Source organism: Poecilia formosa, unplaced genomic scaffold (assembly GCF_000485575.1).
Source record: "Poecilia formosa unplaced genomic scaffold, Poecilia_formosa-5.1.2 Scaffold600, whole genome shotgun sequence".
Taxonomy (NCBI): Eukaryota; Metazoa; Chordata; class Actinopteri; order Cyprinodontiformes; family Poeciliidae; genus Poecilia; species Poecilia formosa.
The window spans coordinates 91,762-116,744 of NW_006800539.1; the positions used below are offsets into that span (position 1 = coordinate 91,762).

Sequence of the window (24,983 nt, forward strand, 5' to 3'; positions counted from 1 at the left end):
AGTCCCCACCAAGGTCCCCACCAAAACTTAGACCGAACCTACGCCCTTGGTACCAGCAGTACACACCAGGACATACCGCCATGGTTCACACACAACAATGTTGATTATGACTTGAAAGAAAATTGACAAAGAATGACAAACATGGAACAGATCTTTAAGTCTGTTTTTACTGCCAGTATTTATTATTTATTATTTAAACATGTTTTCGCATAGGAACATCTGTCTCATGCAGATGTTATTAAAGATATATTACACCTTCCTTTCACCAGATAATGCACTGCCAAAAGTAGAGGTTAGGAGCCAAACCAAAACATGTTATTTATTACCAGGAGAATAATAATCACAATATGTTGTTGCATTATATATTAATCAACTACTAACATTGAATTAAAACCAGATATGGATATTTAAAAATGCTAGATATCAGTATGCTTAAATATTAAGTTTTGGAGTTCAAGCAGTAAGAATTACATTTAGTCAATATTCACTGACTGATGTCAGCGTAGCCATGTGAACGGTGATCAGGGACATGTTTAGGTTTTTGTCTGGATTAGCCCCGCCTCTCCTCGCCCAGCTGTAGAACTGAAGAAAACTTTGAGCTAAGACTTGGGGACAGTAATTCCTGCTTCTTCTCCAAATTTGTTGCCATGGTGCTGACTGTTGATATGTTGAGTCATTTCCTTGCGGTTGGTTAGGGTGTGACCACACTGGACACAGGTATAGCGGCCCCTAGTGTGCTCCCAAAGGACACGTCTGTGGCTCGACACAGCTGAGGCAAAAGGATAAACAGTTAAAGGTGACGTATAATTCTTCCTTGAACAGAGTAGGATAGATCTATACGCTACAAGACATGTTCATTGCAGTTTGTGTTTGTGCCTATTTTGAGCTTTCAGAATGAGCTGTTTTAGTGATCTGTCACTTGTATTTAAAGTGTGATGGCAGCAATGCCAAGAATAATTTTTTAAAGTTACTTATTCAGTTTAAAAAAAATCATTCTTGGCATTGCTGCCATCACACTTTGTTCTAATAGCTGAGCAGATTTCTGCCAGTTCCTGGTGTTTAGATAAATGATGTTTGGAGATCAGCTTGGAGCGCCTCTGGGCCGCCACCCTACTGCTCAGAGACCAAAACATTCTGATTACTTCCAGTCAAAAGAAACCTGCTGGTCTCATTAATCTGCCAGGGTGTGAATAATATTGGAGATAACTGTTGGACATATGACTGGAGAACTATTAATAACTTTCAGCATTAATCTAAGATGTAAAATTAAGAGAAAGTTATTTTAGACACTCAAAACAGAAAATATGTTTTGAGTGCAGAAGCTTTGAGTTCATTACCATGGAAACAGGCTCACCTTGATTCTTCCTCCAGACAGCGGAGGAGGCAGGATAAGCAGCTGATCCTGGAGCAGCCAGGTCTGAAGCTGCTTTGGGAGCTATGGGCCTGAAGCTGGCCGCCAGCTTAGCGGCTGTGTCCCTGAGCGGGCTCTGTGGGGGGGCTTCAACACGCTGGGAAGGTGGGACTTCCTGGAGACTCAACATGGGGGGCCCAAGCCCAGGAGGGTCAGCAGAGTCTGGCACAGGGACAGCAGAGGGGACTGATGTGGTCTGGATGGGAGCCTGCTGTGGAGACACCGACTCTAGCTGTGGAGGAGCCAGCTCAGAGGTTCTGGGGGCCGAGTTGGAGGCAGCCACAGCAGCCAGCACGGGGGCCGTTGGCTCTGCAGCCTTTGGTTTGGCCCTCGGCACCTTGGAGCAGGTGTGCAGGTGGGCCAGGAGGCCCCGGTAGGAGCGCAACTTGGTGCGGCAGCTCTCACACCTTCGCACACAGAAAACACTCTGTCATTTCCAACACACACACGTGCACACACACCAGCTGTTAGACTCAACTCACTGGAAGTAGATGTTAGGCTTGTAGTGATGCCTGGTATGTTCCATCAGTTTCTGCATGCTGGGGAAGGAGGCGCTACAGCCGCTGGTGGAGCACAGCAGCTTCTTACCTGGAGGGAGGAAACAACCTTCAGCCACTCAGCGAACACTTCATGGGTCAGCTCAGAACCACAGGAGAGAGGAACCGCAAAATGGCTGAGCAAGTAGACGCCCTCTTATGAGCTTGCACCCTACTGCCCCAGATTTTGCACATAATACCAATAATAATACATAGACGAACGGAGGGTGAGTGTCTTCATGAGAGTTCCTTCACATTGTGCAAAAAATAAATAAATAAAAAATTAGTAGTTATTCCAGAGTTACTCAGACTAGGAGAAGCAAGACATTGTGAGCAGAAAAGCTGGTGCTAAGCTAACCTCAAATCAAGCTAGTTTGGGTGACCATGATTATGCATCAATGGAGACTTCTAATCCCTCTGGTAAGAGGAGAAATTCCCCTGTTACTCCAACCAAACCATCAACTCCACCTATTAAGATTAAAACCACCCAGGACGCTGGTTGAAGCAATTGAATAACTGACTTTAAGAATTGACAATTTTGGGGAGCAGTTGACAAAAACCTCCACAATGGTACCTAGCATTGCTAAGCTAGTGGAAAATGATGCAGCTAATATCACAAAGTGCAAAGCTACTGTAAGAGAAAAATAATTCCTCAAATTACCAAAGAAAATAAAGAACAAAATGAAAAAGTAACAGAGTTGGAGAGATGCTGGAACCTCAAAATACATGATCTACCAGAAAAACATAATGAAACATCATGAGAAGAGTTGTAAGGAAATCATCTGCATCTTGTCAGAAATCACTCCACAATGGGCTCATCATTGTATGTTTGCTAAGGCAGATAACTGTATGTTATCTAAATACATACAGTTTCCAGATTTGGAAATAGAAAATGTATATGACTTCATCAAAAAAAACCTACATGACCTGATAATTAACAACTTTGTCATTCTAGGGATGATTATTATACACAAGAATAGATTTCTTCGATCTACATCAAACTTTATTGCCTTCCACAAAGTGCATTTTCTTTTTGTCACCAAAACATATGAAAAAAAAAGTCTTGTGAATATCTTCAAGATGGTAGAGGACCTGAAACTCATGGAAAACCTCTACTACTAAGCTTATGAATACTGAATTAACTCAATTTTTTTTATTTGTTCTTCATTAACCTTTCACTTATTTCATTTTCTGTGTTTAAACTTGCAATCGCATTGTTTAACAACAAATTAAGTTGTTGGAATAAAAAGAAGAAGAAACTGAGGTAGTCAGACTGTGGGCTCACCAGGCAGGGACTGAGCCGGGCTCTCGTGGTCCATGATGTGACTCTCCAGAGCGCTCTGCTCCGTGTAAACACGCTTACAGCCGTGAATCGGACACAGAAGTCTTCTGGTTCCCAACACTGACAAATAGAATGCAAACAGGCAGTGAAGTGAGCTGACTGTTTGGCACAGTTCCACTCAATACAGTCGGAAAATAAGTATCTGAACAGCCACTTCCACAGACGAGAGGTCTGATTTTCACCTCAGCATTGAGAGATGGGATTCACAAAAAAAAAAATCAGTGTAGGATTTTTAAATAATTAGCATTTTATCGCAAGAAAAATATGTTAAATAATATGAATAAGTATTTACTACAAAAGAAATATGGACCGATCTTCAGATTGCTCAGGTTTCATGGCCTGTTGCCAGTTCCCTCCAAATGTTCTGTTTCTGAACAGATGACCCGCCCAGCCTCTCCTCAGTACACTGCAGCCATACTGCCTGTTTCACAGACAGTCAGCCCCTAAGCATGATGCTTCCACCCCCGTGCTTCACAGTTGGGATGTTTCTTCCTCCTCCAAACACAGTGAGTGGACTTCATTCCAGAAAATTCTGTTTTGGTCTCATCTGACCTCATGACCTTTCCAGGTCTCCTCTGGACGGTCCAGATGGTCATCTTAATTAAGACGGAGCTGGGGACCTTTAGTACACTGTAGGATTTTAACCCATGATGGAGTAGTGTATGGTTACCTTAGTAACAGGTGTCTTTTATACAGGTACCGAGTTCCAACAGGTTTAATTAATCCAGGTAATGAGTGGAGGGTAGAAAGGTTCAATCTAAGACAGAACTCCTGCTGGTTGTTTGATGGTCAAATACTTATTATGTTAAAAAGTTATCTAAAAATCACACAATACCATTTTTTAGATGCCGTCTCTTACAGTTGAGGTGAAACGAGGGGAAACTTGATCAGTCTGCGGTGTATCAGATACTTATTTCCCCTTGTTTCTGTGGTAGTCAGTTAGCTGCGCTGCTAACGACTGAAGCGCAGCAAAGTTTAGGCCGAAGGCAGCAAAAACAGGACAGTAAAACCGTCTGGAGTAAAGTGAAGTGACAAACCTCCGTCTTCATTCTTAGAGGACTGCATAACAGTTTCGCCTGGAGACATCATTTCAGAGACAACAAAACAGGTTGGAAGGAAAAACGAGAAAAAGACGATGCGGTGAAAGCCACAAGAAGATCTGGGATAAACTCCGAGTTTTCAGTCCCAGAACATAAAATATTAAGTTCTATAAACCCTGTGTTTCCCAACAAATGGTTAAACGGCTTCTTCTGCTGCTGCTTTTTCTTCTTCTTTCTTTCTTTCTTTATTTTTACTGGCAGTTGGCAAAAAACACGTAGTACCATTACCGCCACCTACTGCTATGGAGCGCAGTTCATAAGGATTTAATTCATACTATACGGGGGCCCAAAGTGGGTCCTGGAGGCCCGGCATCCTGCATGTTTCCCTGGTTTAACACACCTGCATCCAATGATGGCTTAGAAGAGAAGAACACTGACTTAATGTGGAGGTTGTTACTACAGGAAGAGAACCAAAACATGCAGGATGAACATCGGCCCTCCAGGATTAACTTTGGGCACCACTGATCGAAACATATATACTTAAATACACCCATCCATTTATCTATCTATAGAAATATATCTGTCTATATAAAGTTATGATATTGTTATCATTTAGATGAGCTTTTGCCCCTTTACATGGATATGCAATATGACTATATAGGTTATTATGTAGCATGTGCTTAGATTGATCTCGTTGGTAGAAGTGCTGCAGGACCCAAATTTGGAGCCACTAGCAACCAATTCATTCTTTTAATTATTTTCCAATTTCTTTCAATTGTTGTTTCTCTCCCTAATATACAACAAAAAATCTCCAGTATTCTCTTTTTGTATTCTTAATAATTCTTCTTACCATTGCATAATTTTTTTTAAAATAAATTAAATTCTTACAAATCGGATAACCTTTTTGTACTTTAAATGCTTTATTTCTTAACTTTATTGATTCTTTACATTCGTTCATCCACCATGGTGCCATTTTCTTAACATTTTTACAGTTTCAAAATTTACATCATTTACATCATGTTTATTTGACTCAAATACCTATGGTATATTTAATCCATTCCATCCTAGTGGTTCATTAAAAAAAAAAAATTCAAATTTTTATTTTTCTTTATAAACTTATTATTTAAAGTTTATACTCTTGTTGTAATGGAATAATGATCACTACCTATGGTAGATTTTTTATCAATGAACCAATCACAAATACCAGCTAAAACATTTTAAACAATTGTTAAATCAATTACTAACTCCATTCCTTTTCTTATATTAATTCTTGTTCCACTCTCATTATTAATACATACAAGATTTTTCATTTCCATTAATTCTTCTATAACTTGTCCATCTTTATCACTTACCCCATAGTGAACTACTTGCATTAAAATCCCCACACCATATAGCTTTCCCTTTCAAATATCCCATCAATTCCTTCATCTTTTCAAATGTCATTAATTTACATGGATTATAAAAATGTATTATCTTAGATTTAGAGTAAAAACTCCCCATAGTTCAACTACAATATATTCCAGTTCTACTTTCCCTAAAATCTCATATTGTATTCTCTGTTTACAAAAATCCCACACCCTCCTCCACTTCTTATACTTTTATAACAAAATCTAGATTTGGTTTTAGCCATGTTTTCTGTATACATATAATCTCTGGTAGGTATATATCTTTTAAATTCCTGTCCGTTTGCAATTAAACTTCTGTAATATTATATGTTTTTATCACCTGGGGCTGGTCTCCCATCTGATCCCAAACTTTTATTAATATCTTCCCAAGATCTATTGAACCCCAAAAACTTTTCAGCTCCTCTTACTATTATTTGAATCTTTTCTGTTTGGTGCTTAGCTTGATATGTGCAGTTAATCACATATGCTATAAATAATATAAAATTTTACACAAACATGGTGAGCAGCCGCTGCTGCTTCTTCCTGCTGTTCATCTGCAGTGGGAAAACAACAACTTGGTTTACCACCGCCTACAGCTGGACTACATTGTCATAGAAGTGCCTTAAATCGAAGTTACGGAAATATTGTCTGATAATAATTTTAATCTCTTAAATGATTTATGACTAAATCAATTAAAGCTAGTTTTGTCTAGTTTCTGTTTAGGTTTTGAATCCATTGTCCTCATACTTATAATCAGTCTGATTGTTCTCTATTGCATCTTTACAAATGTGTGTATCTTTCCCTAAAATGAACAGAGTGCTGTTTAGCTCAGTGTGTCCAGATCCCAGATGTGAAATGATCTCTTTCTCTCTCTCTCTGTTTTAATGGATATTTTATTTCTGTTTTCCCAAATGTAAGAATTATCACACATTTGTCATTTAAATTCCTTTAAATTGATAGTTTTGTATTTCTACCTGTGAACAACTGACTGAGATCAATTGTTCAAGGACAACTGATCAGTTGTTTATACCACACCTGTTTCCATATTAACTCTTTGCTCCTCCCATCATTTACACAGGTAAGATTTTTATTGTCCATTAATCTATTACTGTTCCATTCTGATTAATATTAGCATCCCAAATCAGTTGTGTTTATTACAATTACACACCAAAATATTTTCCAATTAAGTCGATTCCAAGTCTATCTTTTGATTCATATAAAGCATTTTGCATGGATTGTAGTAATTAATAATTTTGATGATTTCCTTCCTATTCCAAACTTCAACAACTTTGCTAAAAGCCTAAACTGAATTTGTCTTTTTAAAATTATTACACATCTTCCTACTCCATGTCTGTGACTTTTAGAGCTGACTCAGGGCTGATTGTCTAATTCTACCCCAACAGCAACAATTAACACCTTGGAACATCTAGTTACACACATGAAACAGAAAACACATAGTTTATTTTACTTGTATAATTCCTATGGAACATCACTTCAACTGGTTGTCTCATGTCCCAGCAGTAACGTGAACTTGACGAAAGCTTTTCTTCTTGAACAATCAGAAGAACTTCCCATCAACCAACTAGAAACTCTAACCTCAGAGCAGGTTAAGGAGGTTAGACTCATAAACTGAGTCTCAGTCTGGGTCTAATTAAATCAAGAGACAACTTTCAACATGAGGCTACGCTTTTAGAGGACAAGGCTCTGTTGACCATGCTGGTCCACTGTCTCTACATCTTAATTCCAAATGGAAAAACACAAATAGCAACTTGTCACATTTGGAACAGAGGATAGAAAGCTTGTAGTTCTTAGAGCAGAGCACAGGTACGTCTTACAGGACATGGCAACAAGAGCAAATATTCAGGAGTCAAGTCAATGGTTCGTGATGCTACAACCTGAACATCTTCACTCACTTTAAGCAGAAATCTATTTTATTTTTGTGCATGGGATACAATAACTAAAGACTGAAATTCAACTGACTGAATTTCACACAGAAAACTACAGTGCAGCTCTATTAAAGAACAAGACATAAGGAAAAATGCTTCTCCTGGTTTATTTCAGCATTATCAAAAGCTTTTTTTAATCAGTGTACAAAACTATTATTAAAAATATTCTTACATACATATATATGCTGAGACATATTTAAAACAGTTTTCTGGTAAGAAAGTACTGAACAGAAATGTATCTGTTTAGATTATGGCGTAAGAAATTGTTCACAAATGTATTTTTTTATGAAGGACTAAACTGTAAAATGGGTTAAAGTGAGCTTTGCTCTGTGCAAAGTACAATACCAGTACAAAAATATATATTACTGTTAAAAACTGATCCCTTTATGTGAAACAGAAACATCTTTATCTGCATTAATCATGTAGTTAGTCTGAAAACTCCTGAGCTATACAGGTGCATTTTAATTCCACTATCAACAATAAAACATATACTGCAGAAAAATGATCAAGTATATACATCATACACTCCCTCAAATATGTTTATGAGCGTATGTATCTGAAAGAAAAGCTAAGGTTCCCAGAGGAAATGATAAAATGTTTCTTAATTTGCTGTTAAAATAAATCTTCTTTTCTTTCAGGTTATGATTTAACAAAACAAACTGAAGCAATAAATGTGCAAAGAATGGTACTGTGTTGATTATAAGAAGCTGCATGGGATGCTCTATCTGTTAAACGTGAGATACATTTGCCCACTAAAGGACTACTTCCTCCAACCTGACCTAAGCTAGTTTACCAAACTGTGTTCAGTAAAATACTAACACATCCAGTAAAAACCATCTTTAACTTGTTTTTTTTCCATAAGGCTTTATTTATTTCATATCTAAGTAGACTGAATGAGTTTAACCCAACTTTAGAAAACTGTCAACCAATATTTGACAGCAAAATATACAAGTCAACCTCAGTTCCATAGAAAGACCAGAGTTTTATGCTCCCAAACCAACTGAACCCTTTTTAAATGTTTTGGGTGACAGTTATTCTCTGATAGGACAGAGAATAACTGTCCAGTCAGTTAATTCCTAGATGACTGGCTGTTACTTATTTACCAGCTCATCCTCTTCTTTGTAATTTTCAATTTCTTGACCTCTCTGAGGACGCAGTCAGCCTTCTGGAGCTTCTCCAGAGCTTTAGCAAGCAGATCCTCTGGCATTACCTCAGCGTAACTTCTCTCCTGAGCCTGACTGAGGAGCTCACTCGTATTTTTCATCTCCAGAGCCACTTCAGTCTCAAGCTTTGTTATAGAATTTTGAAAGGGTGATATGCTCCCTTCATTTTCAGCTTTCCAGGTGGTTTTCAGCTGACCGGAGCCCAGGGAGTCAGACAGTAGATCTCCGATTGATGCAGACCTGGCCTTGATTGACGATTTGAGAGGTTTCTGGAAAGGCTCTGAGCGCCGACAGGGGGTGACATCTGGTTTAACCTGAAGACTGGCTGATGGCCTTAAGTTAACAGAGATTTCCCTTTCACCTTCAGTGCCATCCAACACATCCAGGCCAGCATGGCTTCCATGGAGAGCAGCCGTGGAAGCTGCCAGCGTGTCTTCACTCACCGAGCTTTCACTCTCATCGTCAGAGTGCTGACCACTGTCTACAGATTTCTCCTCAGCCTTCTTTTTCTTCTCTCCTGGCAGGTGGTGGAGAAGCGGACTCAGGTTGAGGGTCTCAGTGAGTGGGTCGTCTGTGCAGACAACTACTGAGGGGACACTCTGCAGTGAAGCCTCCTCTACTTTAAGAGAACGTGCTGAGGTATCAAAAGCAGTGGAGTGTGATCCTTTAGGCTGAGTGACAGTTGACAGGTCTTCTGGCAGAACTTTGGGTTTGTTAGAGGTCATTTTGGGTTCACCATTTTGGACAGTTTCCTCAGACTGGTCTACCTCATCATTGATCATTGCTGTTTCATCCTCACTTTGTTCAGTAGCTGTATCTTGTGTCTGTTGGTTGGGCTCCACAACCATTTGCGAAGGCTTCTTGTCCTTGGACGGAGGTGTTGGGGGGTGGTGGTTTGGTGAGGCTGGTAACACTTCTACAGGGTTGCTCAATGACCCACTGGAGCTGGGCTTATTGGGAGGTGTTGGTGGTGGGTTTGTGCTTTTCTTGTCATCAGTATTCTCATCTTGTAAAATCACCTCCCCAGGTGTAACACTGGGTTTAGATTCTTTTGATGGAGGCATTGGCGGTTTCATGACCTTGAAAAACATGAAATCGGTTTTATAGACCATTATATTCATGTAAATTTACTTTGAGACTATTGTATGTAGTAGTATTATATGGTATAGATATAGAATACATAGTATTTCTGCATGGAAAAGTTGAACAAACCTTTTCTTCTTCATCTTGTTTATTAGGCTCATTCTCAGGTACAACACTGGATTTAGCCTCCTTGGTGGGAGGCATGGGAGGTTTGATGGCTTTCTTCTCCTCATCTGTCCTCAACACTGATTGTTTCTCTGCAACAGCTGTTTCAGGACTTTCAGTACTGTCTGTTTTAGCAGTATTTGTCCCATTAGGGATCACAGCATCCTCAAGATTAAGATCCAACCGCAGGAGACCATCGGAGGACACCTCTGCCACCTAGAGCAGAACACAATACAAGCTTTAAGAACACTGCAGATTTTAAACTATGTGCTATAAATATTTCCAAAGAGTGAAATATCAGTAAGAAATATCACATTAACCGGCAAATGAATACCTCAATGGTTTCAGAAGCAGAGACATGATTTTTTCATTTATTCTGCACAGTGGCGCAGTTGGTAGTACTGTCACCATACAGCAAGAAAGTCCGTGGTTTGATTCCTGGCCTAGGGTCTTTCTGCATGGAGTTTGCATGTTCTCCCTGTGCATGCATGGGTTCTCTCTGGGTACTCCGGCTTCCTCCCACAGTCCAGAAACATAACTGTATAAATTCTCCTTAGGTGTGAGTGTGGGCGTGCATGGTTGTTTGTCCTGTCTGTCTCTGTGTTGCCCTGCCTCTCGCCCGTTGACTGACAGCTGAAGATAGGCACCAGCACCCCTCCCGACCCCATTGGGATAAGAGTGTAAGAAAATGAATGGATGGATGGCATTTATGTCTTTGGTATATTCTCAGTATGTTAAATAGCTATGCACATGATCAGGGCCAAACCTTTTGGCAGAGACAGAATAATACAGCTATGTGGTCTAAACCTTTTTTTTTATTTATGTCTTATGATTCTAGAAAACACTGGATAACATTTGCACATTATGAAAGAGTCAATCTCTACAGTGCGAGTTCAAGATTCATACCTCTTTCATGTGGATCCTGGTTGGTGGGCGCCGGTTGCGGTTTCCTTGAGGTCTTGTTCGGGTAATATGCTCTAAATTACTGCTTTCATCAACTTTCACCTATAATATACATGCCAAATTCTAAATGTTTGAGGACAAATAGAATGTAAATAAAAATATATGTGAATAAGAGCAACAGAGAAGTGGAATAGTGAAGCAACAAGATTCATGGTGGATAAGTTTAAGCAGCAGGGGTCAACGGAGCTGAAGAAGAACGGGAGTTAGGGTGGAGTGGATGGAGACACAGATTTGTGACATAAGAACTAGTGCAAGAACATTTTACTAAAACAAAACAAAACAAATAACAACTAATAGTAAAGTAATAATATTAGCTTTTCTGTAGTAGTAGTAATGGTATATTATTTGATCAGTAATTTTAACATTATCTTCCTTTTTCCTTTATCATATCGACAACACTACAAGTACCTAAGTACCATACTGGATCCTTCTCCTATTTCTCTTTTTCTTTTTTCTTTTCTCTATTACTGTTGTACAAACATTTTCAACACTTGTATTTGTTATATATCACAATAAAAAAAACCATTTTACTACGTAGTTATTATTAGGAGAGTGTATCCTTCTTTCTGTTTCTAGCCAACAGAAATAAGGCAGAAGTGGAGATGCTGTGGTGACAAAATGAACAGGATTTCAAATGATGTGAGAGACAGCTCAGTTGGAGCAGCTTAAGAGGCAAGTTGGAGATGACTGGGCAACAGATGAAGAAGATAGTGTTCATGGAGTAGTTGAGAAGGATATGCGGATAAGTGCAGATGGGGACAGATTATTAAGAGGCGAAGCTAAAAGATAAAGATGGAGGTAATTAAGAATCCCTCAACAGAAATTTCTGTTTACCTCGTCAAAGACTTTGTTTTTAGCTCGGCTGATGCAATCACTGAGCGCTTTGATCCAGGCCTCCTTCTCCTCTACAGTCTGAGTCTGGAACTTCACATCATGGATCTGCCAGTGGCATAAAGCAGGCACCTCTTTATATTTAATTCCAAAGCTATTCCACTGTTTCTTAGAAGGGGAATTGGAACTGCACAGCAGCATGGTGTAAGGAACACACTGCTGCAGCTGGAACACTTCCAGGAGGGTTTCTACTGCCACCATTCAGACTCACAACTCAGAAGGGTTACCCTGGAGAAAGGTACAGGCAGCCAAGTAGCTCTTCACATGCTGATCATTCAGATGAAACAACAGCAGCCTTGGTTGCATTCACTCACTTTCAATATTCTAGCAAGAACACAAATGAGACAACCAGCTGTATTAAGTTTGATATTTACCATTTTTGCATCTTCATCTGCCGAGCAGGTAACCCAGCAGTCATTAGAAACTACATACTGGCATCATTAATTTGTGGAAAATGCATTTTCAGCAGCCTCTATCCACAACAACTGTTTTTATTGATCACAAGCTAATTCAGGTTGACACAATTTACATTTATTTGAGATAACAGAGAATATGGAGCTGCCCAATGGGTCAGATTTGCAGCAACATACACTCTGATTGCGTCAATCAGATATTCAACTAAGTTTGGATTGTTGGGTCCAGCCATGGGATGAAACACAGACTGAACTACACAGAGAACAAACAAGACTGATAAAAAAAAAAAAAACTCTGGATCCTAGAATGGTTAGCATATTAACCCCTTTTCATGAAGGAGGAATCACATGAATGATGATGTCATATGTGATGCCTTTCTCTTTGCCTGCAGCTCTCCACCGGCTGCATTGGGAGGACACACCCAGAATATCTTGATCTTACTGCCTGAGTAAAAACACTGCATTTTCAAAGAAAAAACACTGGCTGTGTAAAATCAGATGAATCTTGGCAAAAAATATTCTCTGAGAAAAAATAGGTTATCTCTAATCCCAAAGGACTTTTCCTTCCACTACCTGAAGAAAACGCCATGTGAAAAGTTCATGTGAAGCTACTGATCTCACTGTGCTCCTGTTCATCACAAGGGTTCACTTTAAGAAGTTGTGTCTGGGCAGAGTACATTAGTTTAGGATAAAACCGGTTATTATTTCATTGTGCTTTGCTATGTTTTGATGTTGAAGCTGTATCTCCAGGTGTAGCTGAGGCTGCCGGTGGTTCCAGCTTTAGCTCAGCGATTGGCTTGACAACAGATAATTCAGTGATGTCAGATTGTTCCATTTTATCTATGCTTTCCCTTCCTCTCTTCTCAACCTGTATAACAAACATTTAATAAATCAATTAAATGTTGATTTGTTAAATGTTTTCCCAAACTTAAAACTTCTCCAGGTCTGTGAGGAGGAGAATACTCTCCAAACCATATTTAATACAATATACAAAAAAGGAGAGGACAATATGACAACAGGGATGAACAATGGTTATCGTAAAGACAAAAAGAAATTAATTAATTAATTAATTAATTAATTAATTAAAAAATGAAACATTCATAGGTTTTAACATCTTTCTATATTTATTTTGGCTATTTCCAATAGGGTAAAAATGAAATTTGGTGAATTTTCAAAATAATATAATTAAATAAGTTTTAAACACAGCAACACAGAGTTATAGGTGACCTAGATGTTGTTGATTAGATGAGAATAAATGTATTTTCTTTAAAGACTCAACTCTAACTTGGGGCAAAAGAACTGAGAATTGACTTAGACTTGGACGAAATGACTTGTCAAATATATTTAGCCATTGATAATTGAACATTTGAATATGTTGAAATATTCAAATGTTCAATAATTTTTTGTAACACTATATCTTTAAGTTAGAAATTCTTTACAACTTAAAAATATAAAGACTTTATATATTTAATTTAATTAAATAAAATGTTGAACGATGTCATAATTTACAAACTGTTGCAGTTATTACAATTGTCACATCCATTTTAAATCTCAATACATCATTGTTGTTTCTGTCTGATAGTTGACTGTTATTCTTCTAACAGTCAACTATCAGCTGACTGATGATGCTTCAGTTCATCACCATACACTAAATACCATGAACCAATACAGATCGTCATCAACTATTGGTGAAAAGGCCTACACAACACTGAAGCAACACTGAAGCAGTTGCAGGAATTTGACAGTAATTCCATGTTTTCTTAATATGTCTGGACTAAGTTACTAGATAGAATCAGTTTCTTAAAAAGTAAATATGGAGGCACCACCAAAATGTCCTCACCTAAGTTTTTGGAACAGAATTCAAACTGGATGCTTTAAATATGCCACACCCAGTGGAAATAACCTACACAACACAAGAACTGATTACCATGGTAACTGGTGCTCTGAAATAAATGAACTGGTCTTTCTTCCATTGAACATCCTGTTAAAGCGTGTCTTAACTCACCTTGTTTCCAGACTTTGGAGACCGTATCAGAACCAGTCTGTGCTTCTTCTTGAAAGGACTCTTCAATTCATGGCATGTTTCATAGTTTTCCAAGTCCAGCCGCTCCAGGCAGTTCTGCAGATCCTGGAAAACAAAGTAAAGTTCTGTATGGACCAGTCTGGAGCAAGGTCACCCAAAGCATAATGACATCTTTGGGGTCATGTGACAACACTGAAGCAGGCCTCTGCTGTATTGTACCTCATTTTCATACACTACAACCTCGGTCTTCTCCACATGAAGGTAGCGGTCTTTGTAGCTCGTCAGCAGGCGGCCATGGGCCTTCTTCACCCAGCCAGCCTTACTCAGGAACTTTGGCTTATTTTGCTGGGCAGTGTCCTCCTTTGTACCCTGCATTGATACAGAGGAAGGAAGTCACACATACACATCAGCAGAGTGCAAATGCAGCTAAACATAGAGGCAGAACACACTCTATTCCTGTTGTGTGACTAAAGAGCTGAATATTTCAGCAATTAAATCAACCTCTTACAACTGCACTTTTGGTTTGCTCCAGGTTTCAAGCATGAACCTCTTGGATTTCCTAGACCCAACCTGGAGGATCTGCATGTTAGAAAATGGAAACTATTATTTAAAACCATTGTTGATACACCTGTGACAGTGAGTTACAGTTAAACTCAGATTAATGCCAAAACTGTATTGGCAAGACTGCTTAAGACTGTTTATGTCAATTATGATTTCAGATGCAAACAACAAAATTATGAAGTAAATGACCTAAAAAAAAAATAAAAAATACAGTTCCAGTCAGAATACTCTTGATGACAAAGAGTATTAACACTAGCTAATGGTTGCATTCCAAGCTGGTAAATAACAGAAGTAATGACTGGACAAACTGAACACATTTACAGTTGTGTTAGTGGCTTGATGTGCTCCAATGTCTGGGCCTCTATTAGCTTTGTATCTCCATCTATGTTTATTAAGCAATGCTGTTATAAGTACTTATGAGCAGCAAATATCTGTTAGTAACTATGCAATGCTGTGGTTTAGCCACATGCTGACAAACCTTCTCAGGAAATTAAATGTAGTGTCTCCTGTACACCACTATCTAAGTCTTGCTTCTCCTTTAGGAACCTCCACAGGGTATATATCTTTTTGGAATTAGGTGGGAGGTCGTTTTACAATTTTCCACTTTTACTGTAAGTGTGAGTGTTCCTCAGTGTGGTGAACAGCAGTGCAGCCGCTGTAGAGAGCGACACCAAGTGGGGAGGAGAGGCATCCCAAAGCTAGAGATGAAGGATCCAGAAGAGCTCCGGTCAGTAAAGAAGGACCCACTGCTTCAGTCCTGGACATGCTGACCATGCATCCTACTGAGTCAACATAGGAAACACAGTGGTGCAGGAACAGCAACCATTAGTCAAACTCTGGCTAATTACCAAAACTCTTCAGAGTGATAACACACACACACGCATGCACGCACACACACACACATTTCTGGTCAAACATAGGAAGTCCACTCTACGCTCAAGCATTAACCAACCTCTAGGTATACAGCCGGCCACAGATGTTTTTCTGTCTTGTCTGTGGTGTTTGGTGAGCACTAAAACGAGCGCCGAAGCAGTTGTGCAATGAAACCGTGAAGCAAATCTAACTGGTGTAAGCCTTTCTAAAGGAGGAGTGAACAGAGAGCAGGTTTCAGCACCAGACATGTGTTTCTAATGAAGGTTTAGGTCAGCGAACATCTGGAGCTCATTGATCCTCCTGCTGACCTGCTCAGCTCACTGCAGCAGACTCCCCTCCAGAATGGCTTGAAGTGTTGAGAAGCCTCACCAATAATGCTGGTAAAATGTTAATAACATCATGAGGAACACAAGCTGCTGGTCATCTAGGAGTTTTGACAAGCTTCAGATGCAGTAAAAACTGAAAAGAAATAATGTCAACAATGCGTTTTAAATTTATGGATATGTAGGCTACATCAAGAACCAGATTTTACAACAATCTACTCTTTTAGTTACACTAAAAATATGGCAAAATGAGATTGAAGTTAATGGCTAATAACCAGAAATAGAGTGCCTATCCATTCATAATTTTCTATAAACTAACCTTATGCTTAAAAATGTTTTGTTTTTCTACCCATTTTCTGTTACCATCAAGTTCACACATCTGGTGTTGTCTTATTTCAACAAATGAACACAGAATGTCTTAAACCATTGACCAATCACTTCTTGGATGTCTGTTTGTAGATGAGGACCTGCAGAATAATACAAAGCTGGTGGCTGTATTACACTTGCCACTGGGTGTCCATCATGACACAGAGTGGACCTCCAGCAGGAACAGAAGGAGGGTAACACCTGGACAAGTCACCAGCCTATCAACAACAGCAACCCTGCTGGCAGACACCTGGCAGAAATCTGACCAGTTAACCCAAAATGACAGTAACAGAACCCATGCATATACAGAAAAAACATGCAAACCCTGAGGCAGTCAGGCAGGATTTAAACACTAGACCTATATGTTACAACACTGACAACTGTTCCAGTATTTTAATAGAAACACAACAGAACATTCATAAAGTGGAAAGATGCTAAACTGATTTTTTTATACTGACTTCCTGTTTTGTAGAGATGTTACAGTTCATCTTTCAGATCAACTTCCTGCTTTGTGTTAGTGATGTGTATTGTGTATTAATGTAGCCAAATGTTCAGCAATGAACACTAAACAATCCAGAGAGATACAACATGGCTCCCAGTCAAAGAAAAGACACTGAGGTCACCAGAAATGATGCTCAACCCACACACAATATAAAGAAATAGAATGCATCATCGAAAATTTCCCTTTCATTGGCAATGAAACCGTGTGTGTGTGTGCGTGCATGTGGGCGTGTGTGTGGGTGTGTGTGAAATATGGCCTCGGCCTCTTCCTGACCAGTAAAACTTTGTGACGTGGTCAAATATTTAAAGCAAAAGCACTAACCTCATCAGGTGCTTGGTGTTGTGGTTTGTCACAGATCAACTAGTCAGGAAGGAAATCTATTTTTGGAACAGTGCAACATCAGTGAAGAAACATTTACGAAGAGCAACGGTGCACTGTGGGCACTGATCGTCCCTCCCAAACATCCTGGTAAAGGCTGTAGTTCTTTAGTCACCTGACTAAGATGGGAACTGAATCTAATGATGGGATGAATTAGGCTGGATGATGGCCTGGTTGTTTGGTGACAAATAGAGACGCTTTCAGTCAGCTGATATTAACCAGCAATGTCCAGATGACAAACAGAAGCATGTCCAGTCAGCAGAGTTGCAAAGTAATTAGTTACATTTACTCAGTTATGTTTATGTGAGTAAGTTTTTGGGGAAAAATGTACTTTTAGGAGTATTTTTACTACGCTGTACTTATCACTTTTACTTAAGTTAAATTATTATGAAGTATCGCTATTTTTACTTGAGTAAAATGATCCAACTGTAACTTCACTGAATGAAAAACAAGCTTGTTCTAACCAAAGATTCACCTGACACAGATATATACCTGCAAGTTTTGTTAGTTTTTTTCTTTGTTTTAAAGAAATGGTTTTGGAAAAATGTTTCTTTTGCCTAATTTTGTTATTTTGTAATTATGTTATTTATATTAATTATTTTTATTTCTGTCCTGATGATGTAATTTTTAAACATTAAATAACTGATGTTTTGATAATTTACTCTTTACTTGAATTGACTATTTGCCAAATACTTTTCTTACTCTTACATCAGTAATTACTTAAGTAAAAATATGCTGAAGTAGTGCTACTCTTACTTGAGTATAATCTTTGGTTCCTCTACTCTCCTATGCCAGTCAGGGTACGCCTGACAACATCAGTAACTTTTTAACCATATTTAGATGTTTTTCTGATGCCTTAAGCATTTTGAAGGTACCGTACATGTAAGCACCAGGCAGTGGGAGGCAGCATGCACAGCTGAGTCTTAGTGAGCACATCAGATATTCTGTAACTCATCCAAGGTGGCTTAGCGGTGGTGAAAGGGTGTGGGGGCAGGGGTTGGGGGGGTTGGTGGAGTGACTGTCAAACGACCTTGAGGTTATCAATGCAGGAATCCAACAAAGCAAGAGCAAGCTCACAGAAAGCCTCCACTGAACTTCTTTTCAGACCCAAACTTCATGACAGACAAACAGGAAAGAGAACAGAGGTGTCAAAGGTCAGCACAATGCTGAGTTCATCAGGAACATGAAAACCAGCGAATGACATCATAACCACTGGCTTCAGTTACTGGAGCAGAAAGAGAACCACCGGAAGCTGACTGGCTCAAATCCAATCATATTCCAAAACATTGTGTTAATAATCCCTGAGGTTCTTCAGAGAGAGAAGGTTCTGGGTTGGTTCTGTCCTCACAGCTGTGAGTTTTCAGCTGTGACTGCACTGAAAAAACACAAAAACACACCAAATACTTTTGGTCTAGTCTCTGGTGCAATGTCATAGTGCATGTGAAAAAAGAAAAATTAACTTACAAGTAACTTTTCAGCAAAAAGAAAAAAAAAAAAGAGTAGCAATTCTGCAGATTCCACATTTTCACTTAAAAGATTTTCCCATGTTATAACATTAATAATCTGCCAGTGGAACTAGAACAACTTGTTTTATAAATTTTAAGGAATTGTTGAGTTAAAACAACAATTTTTTAAGTTATTTGTTGTTTTGACTTAAAAACAAGAATTGCTTTTAACAATGTCAACAAGAGTTGCTGACATTGTTGTTGACTTAAAACAACAATAAAAGTTGTTGTTTTAAGTCAAGAACAAGGAATTGTTAGAAGTACCGTTCTTGCTGGAATATTACTTATAAGTTATTTCAGTTTTATTTCAAATATTTACACTAAAAATTCGACAAAAATACTTGGATCTCCAGTAGCAATTAGCCCTCCAACGAATATGAAGAGGCCTCTAATTGAAGACTGTTGCAGTATGACAGTCTCGTGACCTTCATGTCATGCAAGCAGCTAAGTACCCTGGCAACAGAGACGATATTCCACAGTAACATGTCCTGGATGACATCATCAGTCGTTGACAGCTCTGGATCGAGGAGTTGGTCTGAACCTCCTCCTTTTCTCGCTCTGGTCCTGCTCTGCTTCCATAAGATGGAAGCAGAGCAGGACCAGTTCCTTTTCAGTTCCTCTGAGATTTGGCATTACCGTTCAAGAAAGATTTAAGCTTTTGAAATGCTAATAAGCTTCTCCAGTTGAAAAAAGACAAGCTTTGTTGCATGGTTACGCATCATAAAATTCCCCAAGAATAAAAAAAAAGCAAAAAATCCTTCCAGCTGTACAGAAGGAATAACTGTCCAAACAACAATGCCTCAGCCAAAACCAAAGTCTTGAAAAAGAACGAATCAGAGCGAACCTGTAAAAGACGCTGCAACCTGCTGCCCATATGAGCAATGCCATTCAAAATCTAGAAAATGTTTTATAAACCCTGTTCAGCATGACGTCACACACGCAAGATCCTGCCAACATCACACTGCTGGAGGGCAAAAGTTGATAGCTGACAATGATTAGTATTGTTTTAGCTGTTAAATTGTCAATATGCCTAATATATAAAAGAAAATGAGACGCAGTGCTAATAATTGTAGACAACTAACTAGGTCAGAAAAAATCTTTTTCTTTTAAGAAAAAATAGCAAGGGAGACAGTGGGTCAGTCATTTCACTTTGACAGCTGTAACATGTAGATGTGATGTGGAATTCGGTGTGTTTTGGTACAGTTAAAAAATAAAAACGGCAACCCACTGTTCTTATTTTTTTTTCTTTAATTATGTAATGCACCTTGAAATGCCTTGTTGCTGAAATGTTCTATACAAATAAAATTTGATTGATTGATTGATTGATTGATTGATTGACATACCAACTCCAACAGATCATCAGTTGTGTTGTGTTAATTAGCTAATAGCAGCGATCACTTATTAATAATCATAAAATAAAAATCAAGTATAAAAACATAATACTGTAACGGACTGAATGGTCCGTTCTTTGTGTGGGAAATGTTTGCATGTTTTTTGGTATTGAGTTGTTATAGCAACAAGTCTGAGTGTTACGTAGCCAACACAGAAAACGAGAAAAAAATAATACAAATGATTTTGAGTAATTCTTCAACAGTTTTTTACGTGTTATTTTTCCTTTTGATGTGACGCACTGCCTGAATGAATAATAGCTACATCTCCAGGTTTCATTTAGTTAACTGAACTGTTCTACCACGGCAGAGCGGCTATGGATGGCATGGAAAAGCATAGTCTGTTTGCCCTCCGTTGTCGTGTACATGCGCAAAATTTCCAGATTTAAACATTAACATGCAAGTGGTCACTATTATTCAGTCAAAATGCAAGTGTTTATTTTTAATGAGTGATTTCTGTTAGCAAAATGTATTATGAAATATTGTGAGGCTCCTTTTGGTTCTAAATCAACTATCACAACATATTGCTGTTACAAACAATATTATAAGCATAAGTAAATAAAAACAGAACTTTACGCTGTCAGAGTTTAATAATAAGTATTCTTTGTTGACCTGGCCTAAATTGGAACAAGCTTGATTTGATCTGTCGAATATTTATAGATAGGTAAGCACTGGGGCAGAAAGCAGCATGTTGGTTTCACCAGTGCTCCATAAACACATCTATGAAACACTTCTTAAAAAGATCTCGTCTCTGTGTGCTCCAACTTTTGGAGATGTTGCAGGAGGAGGCTGCCAGAAAGCCAAACAGGAGGTTGGAAAAGGTATAACTAGCAATAACTATCTCACTGGTGATTTTATTTAAAACTGTTTTTTCATAATGTATTTTCCCACACTGGATGGGAGCACTGTAATTAAAGGTTTAGGTGACAAGTTTTTCAGTGTCTGATTATTCTACAGCAATCCAAAACCTATTTCTTTTAGTATTTTGTATTTTCTAACAAATCTTTACCAGGAGATCTGTGTTTTCAGCACTCGAGCTGCTGATCACTGTTCAGAAATTATCAAGGGACATTTGTATCACTAATTAACTGGTGTATTCATACTTCAGCGTTTAACTCTCCATCAACTAAACATTACAGGAACTAAAGCATCCTTTCATGCACCATTCAAACCAGGGCTAGAATCAGAAACTCTGACACAGATCTTTCATGTTGCTCATCCTCTTGTTTTCCCCAGAAACTGGAAGCAGAGTCTCAGCCAGACCACTTGCACACACACTTCCTTTGTGCGGTAGAGGCTGATCCCAAGAGAGGGTTAATTGTTTTCTGGCCAACACATAGAGTGGCAGTCTGTTGGCTCTTTCCTAACGAGTGAGGCAGACACGTCACACCATGCACTGCAGGTCAGCGCGCTGCAGAGACGAGACAAAGAGCACCCTGGAAGGGTCGCATCGCATTTGGTGGGAAAAGTTAAAGCAGAGTTGGGGGAAAAGGGAACCACCACAGTGATCAGTTAGAACTTGCCACATTCCAAAGATCAATCAAGTGTTATGGAGACATGCACTGAATGTTGAATAGTCCAACATTCAAATCATAACAGCCTCAAAGTGAGAAGCCAAGATATTAATAAATGTATGAGAACTTCTGGGTAAAAACACACTTCCAAATCAATGTTCCTCTTCTTCAGAACCAACATACCTCTGTCACTAGTTCCTTTTCACACAGTTTCAATTCAGGCTATTTTCATTTTTATTCATTCTGTTTGGAATGTGTTGCTGGGTTTTAGATTATTATCCAGCTGTCAACCCAGTTTGGGCCGAGTTTCAGCTGTTAGGTTCTGTTTCTGCACAAACAGGCCGAGATCATCAGCCCTCCACCTCTATGCTTCACAAGGTGTTTTTGCTGATGTGCATTGTCTGCCTGTGCAGTGAGTTCAGCTCTCTCTACTCTGGTACCGTCTGTCCAAACCTCACTGTTCGATATGTCATGTGTCTCAGTGCTGCTGTCATGTTCTTTTTAAAGAGACCAGAGCAGAAATATGGGTTCAGGCTTTTTCTGATACTATTTTGAACTTCTTTAAGTTCAAGATACATGTAATGTCAATTACATTAATGATTTAATGTTAATTACACTACATGTGATTAACTCTCAGGTTCCCTCTGAGTGGGAACCTCTCAGAGGAAACCTCAAGGTTTTATAAAAATCATTTCTTTAACTTTTCTAGAACAGTCACTCCTGGGAAGATTTGTAGCTATCTTGAATGTTTCCAACTTGTTACTAATCTTCCTTGAAATTAGAATATAAAACTCAAAAATGTTTGGAAATGGCTTTATTGTCTTTCTCAGAACGAAGAGCAGCCTTTCAAAATGTCGTGTCTACGCCTCTGTGCTCAAGATCAAAACTGTTCAAACTTTTTACCACAGAGGCTAAAATTGTGAAGCAAAAGTTTTTTTTAATGTATTAAAGGACAAAAACAATTTGACTGTAATATTTTTAATTTTTTACCTGCTCGACAATAAACTAAATAAGCAATTTTTAAGGAAATATGTCAAGTCTTATGATTTACAGAATCAGAAAGTTTTAGAAAAAGACAAAAAAATATTGTCAATATTTACCTGTTCTTTCTCAGGAACACGTAAATAAACGTGCTTTATTTTGCCAAGTTCATTAGATGCTTGAGCCCAAATAACCGAATGTTTGTGGTTTTATTTAATATCACATTAAACTGAAAGCAAAAGCTAGGGTGAATAATAGATGCATAGCTTTTGTTTTCATTTTAGGAGCGTCTTAATTACTTTGTAAAAGTATTTTGAAACACCTGGCCTTATTTAAAATTTCACCCCAATTAAAAATAAAGGTATGTCTGTAGAGCACCAAATCTGAGCTATTCTTGAATTGTTCTCCACAGGCCGCAAAACAATCATTCTGAAGATCATAAATGGTCCCTTAGCCACAAGTTGGACACACCTGCTCTAAATAGAACCTCTCCTTTTATAGAGGTGTTTATGCCTACTGCTGATCATTTGATCAGTTCATCAGAACAAAATGCCCGAGTCACATTAGGGTGGGGCTAGTTTTCTTGCTGATATTTTCATTTCTGTCGAATGGCTTTTAAGCTACCAGATAAAATGTAACTGTCACCATTCAGTCCTTGCTAGCACAGCAGTGTGAATAACAGTAGATAGTTGCTGAATTCAAACCCAGGCACAAGAAATATGCCTTGGTTTGAATGTGGGAGCTCCATGTTGCTGGAGTTGGTTTCTGTCTGTACTTTTCATCTCAGGGTGTGGTTCTGTACATGAAAGTGGATGAAAACAGCCCCCTGCATGTGCTAAATGAACCTAGTACGTCGCTGCATGACTTCCCGTTTTTAATAAGTTGCTTCCTCAAAATGTCAGGTTGCTGTGTGGCCTGCAGCTCATCAGTTTCTATTCAACAGAACAAACCCATAAGTTCTCTGCTCTTCTGCAGATATCGTCTAAAAACACATCAAATCTCAGTTTGGCTGTTCTTTAATAAAACACCGAACTTTATTTAAAAACTTGTCCAACTCTTCCGGATAAGTGCTTATCATCACGGTCTCTGATAAAGGGTAATCTAGGAAGTATTTGGCACCAACTTTAACCGAGTTTCCCCATCTTGTGCAGGAACAGAACTTCCCCTAAGTTCACCTGATGAAATGAATCGTTGGGCTTTGAAAATGGCAGTTTGCATGCCCACTCAATCGGAGTTTAACTCAAGCTGAAAGTGCTGCAGTCCTCTGAGTTTAAAAAGATTCTAGTTTCTGATCCAGGTGTTCAGTTTTTCCATTCTCACACGGCGACACTGTAAAAATGCTCGCTTTTTAAACGGACATTCCTCCGATCCTGCTGCCTGTCTGGAAGTTTACCAGCGAACTGATGCGACAGGTTGACAGGCGGGCATCTGCCTCTGTGGCACAAAGTGAGTCGGTTTAAATAGAGGAAACAACACTGGGATACATGGTTCCTATTAGAATTCACTTCTCTGGGCCCCAACTTTACAGCTACAAGTTGGTCGCGCCCTGATGTATGTGCGTGTGTATGTGTGTGTCTAACTTTTGACGTGTCCATCATCCCAACACGAATTCTTTCAAATCTCTCCAAAGTGCGTCAAAGTCTCAGTCCGGATGATTACACGCAAAAGCAGCGAGAACACTACATGGCAGAGGACGCGAGTACTCACATCTTCCATGATAAAGCAGCAGGGTCCGTTATGTGGCTGCAGACTAGCCCAAAAATCACACGACGTCGCTCTCAGTGTCCCGCTCAGAAACGCTGTGAAACGGTTGCCTGCTGGTGAGCAGCTGACACATTTCCAGCAGTAGTCGTAAATGCTGAAAAGAGGGAACTGTGCTGCCTCTGACACCAAGGGTCGCTTCGTTTTCCTCTTTTGCCTCGGAGAAAAAAGTTTCAAGAAAGAAGTTTGGTTTCCGGTTCAAGTCCCGTTTTTACGCTCGTGAATCTGTGAGGAGGGGCAACATGGCCAGCAGCCTGTATCTGGTTGCTAGGGCACCCCGTCCCATCGCAGCACGTTTACTGCTGTTTCCTTTCTCATCTATATGAACGACGGCTTGATTATTTCTGATAACAGCCATAGCAACAGCACCAACCACCAGGAACTTTCTAGAAAACACTCCTATCAAAAATAGCCTACTTGCTAATATGTGTGTATATATATATATATATATATATATATATATATATATA

At 39.0% G+C, this 24,983-nt stretch overlaps 2 protein-coding genes across 3 annotated transcripts; both read right to left on the reverse strand.

The window, feature by feature from the left end:
• Positions 1-148: 148 nt before the first annotated feature.
• On the reverse strand, positions 149-12,909 carry znf414 (zinc finger protein 414). The gene is made up of 6 exons (XM_007541303.2): positions 12,897-12,909; positions 4,327-4,557; positions 3,233-3,349; positions 1,894-1,999; positions 1,355-1,818; positions 149-769 (listed from the first exon to the last, which is right to left on the reverse strand). Exons 2-6 carry the CDS (start codon positions 4,376-4,378, stop codon positions 600-602), a joined length of 909 nt encoding a protein of 302 aa, XP_007541365.1. The 5' UTR covers positions 4,379-4,557; positions 12,897-12,909; the 3' UTR covers positions 149-599.
• plekho2 (pleckstrin homology domain containing, family O member 2) lies at positions 7,748-24,801 on the reverse strand. 2 transcript variants are annotated; one of them, XM_007541305.2, is made up of 7 exons: positions 24,460-24,801; positions 14,581-14,721; positions 14,344-14,466; positions 11,869-11,973; positions 10,978-11,076; positions 10,036-10,287; positions 7,748-9,902 (listed from the first exon to the last, which is right to left on the reverse strand). In XM_007541305.2, exons 1-7 carry the CDS (start codon positions 24,466-24,468, stop codon positions 8,760-8,762), a joined length of 1,872 nt encoding a protein of 623 aa, XP_007541367.1. In that variant the 5' UTR covers positions 24,469-24,801; the 3' UTR covers positions 7,748-8,759. The 2 variants fall into 2 exon arrangements, with proteins under 2 accessions (XP_007541367.1, XP_007541366.1); XM_007541304.2 differs by having other exon boundaries at positions 14,581-14,730.
• Between the last annotated feature and the right edge of the window lie 182 nt (positions 24,802-24,983).